Source organism: Salmo trutta, chromosome 12 (genome assembly GCF_901001165.1).
Source record: "Salmo trutta chromosome 12, fSalTru1.1, whole genome shotgun sequence".
Lineage (NCBI taxonomy): Eukaryota > Metazoa > Chordata > Actinopteri > Salmoniformes > Salmonidae > Salmo > Salmo trutta.
In genome coordinates this window covers 48,325,613-48,338,228 of record NC_042968.1, presented here as the reverse complement: position 1 = coordinate 48,338,228, position 12,616 = coordinate 48,325,613, and the positions used below count along the sequence as shown (strand labels likewise).

At 48.3% G+C, this 12,616-nt stretch overlaps 1 protein-coding gene across 1 annotated transcript in view; it reads right to left on the bottom strand.

The window, feature by feature from the left end:
• Positions 1-393: 393 nt before the first annotated feature.
• Positions 394-12,616, bottom strand: part of lrp3 (low density lipoprotein receptor-related protein 3) — a 36,222-nt gene continuing 23,999 nt past the window's right edge. The window contains exons 7-8 of the mRNA XM_029766680.1: positions 9,416-9,548; positions 394-1,386 (exon numbers count right to left, since the gene is read on the bottom strand). Of these exons, the coding sequence (XP_029622540.1) occupies positions 478-1,386; positions 9,416-9,548 (1,042 nt within the window). The 3' untranslated portion in view covers positions 394-477. The remainder of the gene's footprint in view (positions 1,387-9,415; positions 9,549-12,616) is intronic.

The window sequence follows — 12,616 nt, the reverse complement described above, 5'->3', positions numbered from 1 at the left end:
GCCTGCCTGCCTGTCTCTCTGCCTGCCTGCCTGTCTCTCTGCTTGCCTGCCAGCCTGCCTGCCTGCCTGTCTCTCTGCCTGCCTGTCTGTCTGTCTGCCTGCCTGCCTGTCTCTCTGCCTGCCTGCCTGTCTCTCTGCCTGCCTGCCTGTCTCTCTGCCTGCCTGCCTGTTTCTCTGCTTGCCTGCCTGCCTGCCTGCCTGTCTCTCTGCCTGCCTGCCTGTCTGTCTGCCTGCCTGTCTCTCTGCCTGCCTGCCTGCCTGTCTCTCTGCCTGCCTGCCCGTCTGTCTGTCTGCCTGTCTCTCTGCCTGCCTGCCTGCCTGCCTGTCTCTCTGCCTGCCTGCCTCTCTCTGCCTGCCTGCCTGTCTCTCTGCTTGCCTGCCTGCCTGCCTGTCTCTCTGCCTGCCTGCCTGCCTGCCTCTCTGCCTGCCTGCCTGCCTGCCTGTCTGTCGCCACATGGTGAAGGCAGCTCATTCATACTAGCAGATCAGCAGAGTCTCATCTCCATCCTCCTCTTCCTCCTCCTCCTCCTCCTCACTGCTGCTGGTGTTCAGTCCACTAGGCACCCCTATACCCCTCTTCCTCCTCCTCCTCCTCCTCTCCTGGGTTGGCACTTCCAGGGCATGGAACCTCTGACTGTCGTCCGAAGACCCCGAGGGGGGTGACATCTGAGGGGAAGTCAGGGGGTGGTGGCAGGGCGGCTGGGAGTCTGGAGGGGGAAGGACAGGGGGGGTAACGGGGGAGGTGAGCCCCATGGGGGAGTAGCGTCGTAGGGCCACCCCTCTCAGGTTGGCAGCCAGTCCCAGGACCAGCTTCCTGGAGGCCCGGCGGGTGTAATGACCTGTGCTACCCTCTGGGGGGCACTGCTGGCTCAGTATGCTGGGGACAGACGTTAATGAGTCACTCTGCTGCCCAGGGGTGGAGAGCTCACTGAGGGGCAATCTAACCCTGCTACCCTGGCTCTCCGGGGAACACAGAGACCCCTCGGATGGTTCACTGTCAGAGGGGGAGAGTGGAGAGCAGGGAGACTCCAAGGAAGGGTGGGACTGTGGCAGGGCCTGGTTGTGGGCGTGCAGGGCGAGGCCTACTGCTGCCGTAGAGCAGCGGGAGGGGGTCCTTGCTGGTCCCGTGCCCGCCACCATGCCCGCCACGCCACCTCCATCCACAACCCTGGCTCCAGGTCCCTCCGAGGTGTGGTAGGAGTGCAGGCCCAGAGCCACCTGAGACCCGGGGGGTGTGAGTAGGGGGATCTGGCCGCGGAGACGGGTCCCTCGGTGGAACAGACGGTTCCAGAGGCGCCCCAGGCGGCGGTGTGACGTGGCCCGGCGGGAGGAGTGTCTTCTGATCTGCCTACGCATCGCTGTACGGATGTTCTGGAGCATGGAGGCCTGGATGAGGGACGGAGGGAGGGAGATGGAGGGAGGGAGATGGTGGGAGGGAGATGGAGGGAGGGAGGGAGATGGAGGGAGAGTGAGGTAGGGAGGGAGAGAGATGGAGGGAGGGAGATGGAGGGACAGAGGGAGGGAGATGGAGGGAGGGAGATGGAGGGAGTGAGAGAGATGGAAAGAGGGAGGGAGGGGAGGGAGAGTGAGGTAGGGAGGGAGATGGAGGGAGGAAGGGAGATGAGGGAGGGAGAGTGAGGTAGGGAGGGAGAGAGATGGAGGGAGAGAGGGAGATGGAAGGAGGGAGAGAGATGGAGGGAGGGAGGGAGGGAGAGGAGGTAAGGAGGGAGGGAGGGCGGGAGGGAGGGAGATGGAGGGAGAGTGAGGTAGGGAGAGAGATGGAGGGAGGGAGGGAGATGGAGGGACGGAGGGAGGGAGGGAGATGGAGGGAGGGAGATGGAGGGAGGGAGAGAGATGGAGGGAGGCAGGGAGGGAGATGGAGGGAGGGAGGGAGGGAGAGTGAGGTAGGGAGGGAGAGAGATGGAGGGAGGGAGATGGAGGGAGGGAGGGAGAGTGAGGTAGTGAGGGAGAGAGATGGAGGGAGGGAGGGAGGGAGGGAGAGGAGGTAAGGAGAGAGGGAGGGAGGGAGGGAGATGGAGGGAGGGAGAGAGATGGAGGGAGGGAGATGGAGGGAGGGAGGGAGATGGAGGGAGAGTGAGGTAGGGAGGGAGGGAGAGAGATAGAGGGAGGGAGGGAGGGAGATGGAGGGAGGGAGAGTGAGGTAGGGAGGGAGAGAGATGGAGGGAGGGAGGGAGGGAGGGAGAGGAGGTAAGGAGAGAGGGAGGGAGGGAGATGGAGGGAGGGAGATGGAGGGAGGGAGGGAGAGGAGGTAAGGAGGGAGGGAGGGAGATGGAGGGACGGAGGGAGATGGAGGGACGGAGGGAGATGGAGGGACGGAGGGAGGGAGGGAGATGGAGGGAGGGAGATGGAGGGAGGGAGAGAGATGGAGGGAGGGAGAGGAGGTAAGGAGGGAGGGAGGGAGGGAGATGGAGGGACGGAGGGAGGGAGGGAGAGAGATGGAGGGAGGGAGAGGAGGTAAGGAGAGAGAGAGATGGAGGGAGGGAGGGAGATGGAGGGAGGGAGAGAAGGTAAGGAGGGAGGGAGAGGAGGTAGGTAGGGAGAGAGATGGAGGGAGGGAGCGGAGGGAGAGGAGGGAGGGAGGGAGAGAGGGAGGGGAGGGAGAGGAGGGAGGGAGAGGAGGGAGGGAGGGAGAGGAGGTAAGGAGGGAGAGAGGGAGAGAGATGGAGGGAGAGGAGGTAAGGAGGGAGAGGTGAAGGGAGGGAGAGGAGATAGGGAGAGAGATGGAGGGAGAGGTGAGCAGGTAGGGAGGGAGAGAGATGGAGGGAGAGGAGGTAAGGAGGGAGGGAGGGAGATGGAGAGGTGAAGGGAGGGAGAGGAGATAGGGAGAGAGAGAGGGAGGGAGGGAGGGAAAAAAAGGAGAACTCAGTCAGCAAGACCATCAATCATTTGTTAACCCGTTGTCACGGCAACACTCAGATTTCTCCCGTCCGAATTAGATCCTGGCCAAGAGAGTAGATACAGTATTAGATATTCACACCATCAGAACACAGGCAGACAGACAGAACCCAGCTGCTACGAGATCTACGGTCTGTGGTGTAAACTTTACAACAGGGACATCCACCCAGGTCTCTGCTACGGTCTGTGGTGTAAACTTTACAACAGGGACATCCACCCAGGTCTCTGCTACGGTCTGTGGTGTAAACTTTACAACAGGGACATCCACCCAGGTCTCTGCTATGGTCTGCGGTGTAAACTTTACAACAGGGACATCCACCCAGGTCTCTGCTACAGTCTGTGGTTTAAACTTTACAACAGGGACATCCCCCCAGGTCTCTGCTACGGTCTGTGGTGTAAACTTTACAACAGGGACATCCACCCAGGTCTCTGCTACAGTCTGTGGTGTAAACTTTACAACAGGGACATCCACCCAGGTCTCTGCTACGGTCTGTGGTGTAAACTTTACAACAGGGACATCCACCCAGGTCTCTGCTATGGTCTGCGGTGTAAACTTTACAACAGGGACATCCACCCAGGTCTCTGCTACAGTCTGTGGTTTAAACTTTACAACAGGGACATCCCCCCAGGTCTCTGTTACAGTCTGTGGTGAAAACTTTACAACAGGGACATCCACCCAGGTCTCTGTTACAGTCTGTGGTGTAAACTTTACAACAGGGACATCCACCCAGGTCTCTGCCATGTCTCTAATAGAGGTGCTGGCTTGCCTCTTCTCCCTGTCCCCTCCTGTGTCATTCTGCTACGCAGGCCAACCCCGTACAGCGCGGAATATCAAGTAGCCGTGCGTGGTGGTTCAGAACAGAGTTAGTTTGGCAGGTGGTGGTTCAGAACAGGGTTAGTTTGGTGGGTGGTGCTTCAGAACAGAGTTAGCACGGCAGGTGGTGCTTCAGAACAGAGTTAGTTTGGCGGGTGGTGCTTTAGAACAGAGTTAGTTTGGCGGGTGGTGCTTCAGAAAAGAGTTAGCATGGCAGGTGGTGCTTCAGAACAGAGTTAGTTTGGCGGGTGGTGCTTCAGAACAGAGTTAGCACGGCGGGTGGTGCTTCAGAACAGAGTTAGCACAGCAGGTGGTGCTTCAGAACAGAGTTAGATTGGCGGGTGGTGCTTCAGAACAGAGTTAGTTTGGCGGGTGGTGGTTCAGAACAGAGTTAGTTTGGTGGGTGGTGCTTCAGAACAGAGTTAGCATGGCGGGTGGTGCTTCAGAACAGATTTAGTACGGCTAGGGGGTGTTTCAGAACAGAGTTAGTTCGGCGGGTGGTGCTTCAGAACAGAGTTAGCATGGCAGGTGGTGCTTCAGAACAGAGTTAGTTTGGCGGGTGGTGCTTCAGAACAGAGTTAGTTCGGTGGGTGGTGGTTCAGAACAGAGTTAGTTTGGCAGGTGGTGCTTTAGAACAGAGTTAGTTTGGCGGGTGGTGCTTCAGAACAGAGTTAGCATGGCAGGTGATGGTTCAGAACAGAGTTAGTTTGGCAGGTGGTGCTTCAGAACAGAGTTAGTTTGGCAGGTGGTGCTTTAGAACAGAGTTAGTTTGGCGGGTGGTGCTTCAGAACAGAGTTAGCACGGCAGGTGATGGTTCAGAACAGAGTTAGTTTGGCAGGTGGTGCTTCAGAACAGAGTTAGCACAGCGGGTGGTGCTTCAGAACAGAGTTAGTTTGGCAGGTGGTGCTTCAGAACAGAGTTAGTTTGGCGGGTGGTGCTTTAGAACAGAGTTAGTTTGGCGGGTGGTGCTTCAGAAAAGAGTTAGCATGGCAGGTGGTGCTTCAGAACAGAGTTAGTTTGGCGGGTGGTGCTTCAGAACAAAGTTAGCACTACGGCTGGTGGTGCTTCAGAACAGAGTTAGCACAGCAGGTGGTGCTTCAGAACAGAGTTAGATTGGCGGGTGGTGCTTCAGAACAGAGTTAGTTTGGCGGGTGGTGGTTCAGAACAGAGTTAGTTTGGTGGGTGGTGCTTCAGAACAGAGTTAGCATGGCGGGTGGTGCTTCAGAACAGATTTAGTACGGCTAGGGGGTGTTTCAGAACAGAGTTAGTTCGGCGGGTGGTGCTTCAGAACAGAGTTAGCATGGCAGGTGGTGCTTCAGAACAGAGTTAGTTTGGCGGGTGGTGCTTCAGAACAGAGTTAGTTCGGTGGGTGGTGGTTCAGAACAGAGTTAGTTTGGTGGGTGGTGCTTCAGAACAGAGTTAGTTTGGTGGGTGGTGCTTCAGAACAAAGTTAGCACGGCAGGCGGTGCTATAGCTGTGTTGTGGTCTTACGCTGGCGTTGCTACTTCCCAAGGACGAACATGCAATGCCGGTGTGTGTGTTTACTGCGTGTGTGAGGGGGCCTGAGGGGAGAGAGCTGCAATTCTCCACTCAGCCTAATGAGAGCCCAGCGTGCTGCAGAAGATGAGGCCCAAATGGCATCCTATTCCCTGTACAGTGCACACCACTTTTGACCAGAGCCCTATGGCACCCTATTCCCTATATAGTGCACTACTTTAGACCAGAGCCCTATGGCACCCTATTCCCTATATAGTGCACTACTTTAGACCAGAGCCCTATGGCACCTAATTCCCTATATAGTGCACTACTTTAGACCAGAGCCCTATGGCACCCTATTCCCTATATAGAAAAAAAGGTTCCAAAAGGGTTCTTCGGCTGTCCCCATAGGAGAACCCTTTTTGGTCACAGGTAGAACCCTTTTTTAGGCTTGGGCGGTATCCAGATATTCACATCGTCATACCGTCTTTCTCTCATCCCAGGAATTACGGTATTACTGGAATAGCACACAAGAGGGCGCTAAAAATGCAAGGAAAGCCCATTGGGCCTCTATTACCAGGATGCTAACAAAATGAGCACAAACCAATAGTGAAATCATATAGACGCTGTTAGCTAAATGCTAAGACGCGAAAATGAACAAACTAATCGCAAAGACAGGCAAATCCAGCTCATAAAGTTAAACAAATAAATACACGAATCAAACTATATGACTCTGACAGATACATACAAATAAATACAAGAATCAAACTATATGACTCTGACAGACACATACAAATAAATACAAGAATCAAACTATATGACTCCGACAGATACATACAAATGAATACAAGAATCAAACTATTTGACTCTGACAGATACATACAAATAAATACAAGAATCAAACTATATGACTCTGACAGACACATCCAAATAAATACAAGAATCAAACTATATGACTCCGACAGATACATCCAAATAAATACAAGAATCAAACTATATGACTCCGACAGATACATACAAATAAATACAAGAATCAAACTATATGACTCTGACAGATACATACAAATAAATACAAGAATCAAACTATATAACTCCGACAGATACATACAAATAAATACAAGAATCAAACTATATGACTCCGACAGATACATACAAATACATCTGTGAACACAAGTTTGCGATAAACAAAAAAAAACGTAATGGAAACGTATTCCAGTGGGTGTACCAAGCAAGAAGGCAGTAACTGCCGTCTAGGGTCAAAGGTCATGTCAGAGGACAGGGTGAATATGAATAAAAAATAACCTCATAGTAAAAACAACAGACAGTCACTTTTTCTCAGTTTCACTCTTATAACCAGTTAGTCTTTTTGCTTGGCAGGGCAGCAGCTGTTAGCTAACAGGATCAATAAGGATTCAGTAACCACGCTAACGCTAACCCACCAATATCAGCAGCTATTAGCTAACAGCGTTGTGATGGAACTAACAGGATCAATAAGGATTCAGTAACCAGACTAAAAACCCACCAATATCAGCAGCTATTAGCTAACAGGATCAATAAGGGTTCAGTAACCAGACTAAAACCCACCAATATCAGCAGCTGTTAGCTAACAGGATCAATAAGGGGTCAGTAACCAGACTAAAACCCACCAATATCAGCAGCTATTAGCTAACAGGATCAATAAGGATTCAGTAACCAGACTAAAAACCCACCAATATCAGCAGCTATTAGCTAACAGGATCAATAAGGATTCAGTAACCAGACTAAAACCCCACACTAAGTACTACGGACGTCAGCCTGATTCTATAACCATGACTTCATCCCAGTACTAAGCCATGTGGAAGTCTCTCTTCACTAATGAGCCTCGTCTTCTGAAATCCTGACACAGACGAAAACCCACATTTAAAAACTATTACAACCCCCCCAGACAGACACAGAGAAAGAGCAACAGACCGAGGAAGACAGAGAGAGAGAGGTAAAGGAGTCTATCTGGGTAAAGGAGTCTATCTGGGTAAAGGAGTCTATCTGGGTAAAGGAGTCCTATCTGGGTAAAGGAGTCCTATCTGGGTAAAGGAGTCCTATCTGGGTAAAGGAGACTATCTGGGTAAAGGAGACTATCTGGGTAAAGGAGTCTATCTGGGTAAAGGAGGCCACTGCTGGACCACACTCTGTGGCTCAGTCTCTGTGTGTCTCTATCTGTGTGTCCCTGTGTCTCTCTGTGTCTATCTCTGTGTCTCTGTCTGTGTCCATTTCTGTGTCTCTATTCCTGAGTCTCTATCTCTGTGTGTCCCTGTGTTTCTCTGTGTCTCTATCTCTGTGTGTCTCTGTCTGAGTGTCCCTGTGTCTCTATCTCTGTGTGTTTCTGTCTGAGTGTCCCTGTGTCTCTATTCCTGAGTCTCTATCTCTGAGTGTCCCTGTGTTTCTCTGTGTCTCTATCTCTGTGTGTCTCTGTCTGAGTGTCCCTGTGTCTCTCTGTGTCTCTATCTCTGTGTGTCTCTGTCTGAGTGTCCCTGTGTCTCTATCTCTGTGTGTTTCTGTCTGAGTGTCCCTGTGTCTCTATTCCTGAGTCTCTATCTCTGAGTGTCCCTGTGTTTCTCTGTGTCTATCTCTGTGTGTCTCTGTCTGAGTGTCCCTGTGTCTCTATCTCTGAGTCTCTATCTCTGAGTGTCCCTGTGTTTCTCTGTGTCTCTATCTCTGTGTGTCTCTGTCTGAGTGTCCCTGTCTCTCGCTGTGTCTCTATCTCTGTGTGTGTCTCTGTGTGTCTGTGTGTCTCTCATTTTGGACGCAGGCTCAGGGCTCAGACATTTCATTATGGTCTGTCCGGGTATTACAACAGGTCAGAGATCAGTGATCAGGCTGCGAGACCAGGGCCTCAGACATTTCATTATGGTCTGTCCGGGTATTACAACAGGTCAGAGATCAGTGATCAGGCTGCGAGACCAGGGCCTCAGACATTTCATTATAGTCTGTCTGGGTATTACAACAGGTCAGAGATCAGTGATCAGGCTGCGAGACCAGGGCCTCAGACATTTCATTATGGTCTGTCTGGGTATTACAACAGGTCAGAGATCAGTGATCAGGCTGGGAGACCAGGGGGATCAGACATTTCATTATGGTCTGTCCGGGTATTAAACAGGTCAGAGATCAGTGATCAGGCTGGGAGACCAGGGCCTCAGATATTTCATTATGGTCTGTCCGGGTATTACAACAGGTCAGAGATCAGTGATCAGGCTGGGAGACCAGGGCCTCAGATATTTCATTATGGTCTGTCTGGGTATTACAACAGGTCAGAGATCAGTGATCAGGCTGGGAGACCAGGGGCCTCAGACATTTCATTATGGTCTGTCCGGGTATTACAACAGGTCAGAGATCAGTGATCAGGCTGGGAGACCAGGGCCTCAGATATTTCATTATGGTCTGTCTGGGTATTACAACAGGTCAGAGATCAGTGATCAGGCTGGGAGACCAGGGGCCTCAGACATTTCATTATGGTCTGTCCGGGTATTACAACAGGTCAGAGATCAGTGATCAGAAGGTAGATGTGAGTGGAACTTTAGAAGGAGACAGCTTTACGTTCAGTCTGTGACGTTATCTCAACCCGCTACTAAACTAGCAACAGCAACAGAGGACAGGTAACATCTGTCTAAACGTACCACTTTACATCTCATGTCAGAGACTCTGTTGTAATCAGAATAACGATCTGTCTAAACGTCCCACTTTACATCTCATGTCAGAGACTCTGTTGTAATCAGAATAACGATCTGTCTAAACGTCCCACTTTACATCTCATGTCAGAGACTCTGTTGTAATCAGAATAGGGATCTGTCTAAACGTCCCACTTTACATCTCATGTCAGAGACTCTGTTGTAATCAGAATAGTGATCTGTCTAAACGTCCCACTTTACATCTCATGTCAGAGACTCTGTTGTAATCAGAATAATGATCTGTCTAAATGTCCCACTTTACATCTCATGTCAGAGACTCTGTTGTAATCAGAATAATACTTCACTGCTTTAGTGACAAATGGACATTCAATCATCTCTCTACGGTTACAGACTGTAACAATGATTGTTATCTGAGTGGGGTTGTAATATTGTCAGTGTTAGCTGCAGTGTTGTGTCCTGACCTTCCTGTGGGGGACAGACATATTTAGACGGGTAATAAGGTATCTTAATATGGAGGACTGTAGCAGTAAAACCAGAAGTTAGTTACCTGAGTGGGGTTGTACACAGGGAAGTCCTCCACCGGAGGGATGAGGCCCTGGGCGATCAGCTGACCATAGGAGGGAGGAGCCTCTCTCTGAACAAACTCCGCCTCCAGAAGGGTCATCTGAGTCTCAAATGCTCTGAGGAGAGAGAGAGAGAGAGAGAGAGAGAGAAAGAGAGAGAGAGACAGAGAAAGACAGAAAGAGAGAGACAGAAAGAGAGAGCGAGAGACAGAGACACAGATACAGAGACAGAGAGAGACAGAGAGAGACAGAGAGAGAGAGAGAGAGAGAGAGAGAGAGAGAGATGAGTGGTATTTTATCATAGCATCTTCCACATCCTTCACTAAAAAGGGTGTGACAGTCAATCAATAGCAAAGATGGTGGATGAATGAAGATGTCCCACTCAGGCTGTTAAAAAAAAAAAGAATAAAAACCATCTGTTTCCGGTCTGCTTAAGGGGGTGGCTCTCCCATAGACACCAATGTATTAGCAGCTGGGGTCTGGGCTGTTTAGTTCACTGACTGTATATAAACCAGAATAATATAGCGAGTGGGATTTCTCACTTCCTCTTCACCCTCTCTGTCAACAGATTAGTAATAAACACCATAAGCCTTTTGACCTCTTGATTTTTATACGGATGCATTCCAAATAACACCCTATTCCCTAAATAGTGACAAATGTAGTGCACTATATAGTGAACCCGGGAAAACACAAGTTACAGGAAATCATTACAGAACCATAAAACATTCTCTCTCTCTCTCTCTCTCTCTCTCGCCCTCCCCCTCCTTCACTCTCCCTCCCTCCCTCCCTCCCTCTCAATTCAATTTAAGGGTTTTATTGACATGGGAAACACATGTTAACATTGCCAAAGCAAGTGAAGTAGATAATAAATAAAAGTGAAATAAACAATAAAAATTAAAGTTTTTTTTATGTAAAAAAAAAAAAATGAACAGTAAATATTACACTCACAAAAGTTCCAAAAGAATAAAGATATTTCAAATGTCCTATTATGTCTATATACAGTGTTGTAACGATATGCAAATAGTTATAGTACAAAAGAGAAAATAAATAAACATAAATATGGGTGGTATTTACAGTGGTGTTTGTTCTTCACTGGTTGACCTTTTCTTGTGGCAACAGGTCACACATCTTGCTGCTGTGATGGAACACTGTGGTATTTCACCCAGTAGATATGGGAGTTTATCAGAATCGGGTTTGTTTTCAAATTCTTTGTGGATCTGTGTAATCTGAGGGAAATATGTGTCTCTAATATGGTCATACATTTGGCAGGAGGTTAGGAAGTGCAGCTCAGTCTCTCTCTGTTTCTCCCTCTGTTTCTCCCTCTGTCTGTCCCTCTGTCTGTCCCTCTGTCTGTCTGTCTGTCTGTCTGTCTGTCTGTCTGTCTGTCTGTCTGTCTGTCTGTCTGTCTGTCTGTCTGTTTGTCTGTCTGTCTTTTCTTTCTTTCTCCTCCCTCCCTCAGTCCCCCTCTCTCTCTCTCCTATCTTTAAAGGGTCTGAAGTAGTGGGTATGAAGTGGGTATGAAGTAGCTGTATAGTGTGGAAAGCTCTCTTTAACTGAAGGTTAATTGCTGTTGAAGTGTGATGAAGCCAAGGCTATTAACCTCTACGGGCCACGGGGGCAGTATTGAGAATTTTGAAAGAAATATGTGCCCATTTTTAACTGCCTCCTACACCAACTCAGAAGCTAGGATATGCATATTATTAACACATTCGGATAGAAAACACTCTGAATTTTCTAAAACAGTTTGAATGGTGTCTGTAAGTATAACAAAACTCATATTGCAGGCAAAAACCTGTGAAAAATAGATAAAAAAAAAAGAGAATTTTGTGACTGTACTATTTAGTGTCATTGTTTTAAAGATACCACAGTGAGAAAGGATTCAGTTCGCAACTCCTACTGCTTCCACTAGATGTCAACGATCTTTAGAAAGTTGTTTGAAGCATCTGTCATGAATACAGACCGAATTAGAAAGCTTACAAGTTGACACGTCATCACTTCATTTTTTGCGCCTGCGCATGAATCTGAGAAGAGTGCCTTTGTCATTATCGTTTATTCTAGACACTTGATAGGTTGTGTGAAAATATTACTGATGTTTACTGATGTTTCACGTTAAAAATGGAACAAAAGATTAGTGCTAAACAACGTTTGACATGTTTAAACAAACGTAAATAGATTATTTACTAGGTTTTCTTTAGTTTTTCGACGTGACTTTACACTGCCCACCTCATTTTGTGGGAGCCTACTGAACGCTAACTATTTGGACATAAATTATGAACTTTGTCAAAAGAAACCACATTTGTTCTGGACCTGGGATCTCTGGCAGCGCCTTCTGATGGAGATAATCAAAGGTAAGGGGATATTTAGAATGTTATTATCGATATTAGATGATGCTAATGCTAACGGTATAGCTTAGCTTAGCTTAGCATATAGCTTATTGTTGTTAGCATAGTACCCAGTTTATACAAAATGTGATTTCCCAGTAAAGTTATTTTGAGATCTGGCCCTTCGGTAGCAATTACGAGATGATAATATATTATTCTTTGAATGACAATATTATAATTTACCAATGTTTTCGAATAGTAATTCCGTGATTTGTAATGCTGGATTCACTGGGTGCATTCGAGCCGAAAAAAATTCTGAATTTCACCGCGACTGTAAATGCTGTTTTTGGATATAAATATGAACTTGATGGAACTAAAAATGCATGTATTGTATAACATAATGTCCTATGAGTGTCATCTGATGCAGATTGTCAAAGGTAAGTGCATAATTCTAGCTAGTTTTCTGTCTGTTGATGCCCTTCTTTGAATTGGCTAAACATTACACGCAGCTATTGTCAATGTACTCTCCTCACATAACCTAACTTTATGCATTCTCCGTAATGCCTCTGAAAATCGGACAGCGTGGTTAGATTTAGGAGATATATCTTTCAAATGGAGGAAAATAGTTGATTATTTGATTTTTTGAAATGATTACTCTTGCAGTTTTGAATTCCCCGCCATGGTCACATGACAATGAATCCCAATACCGGGATAAGATCGGGATAAGATCCTCAACAGGTTAACAGCTATATATAGCAAACACCTTACGTCACTCATCTTAGTTGGCTACTATGGACCCAAGGCTACTTCTCTCTCTTTATGTCTCTCTCTCTCCTCCCTCTCTGTTTCTCTCTTCAATCTCTC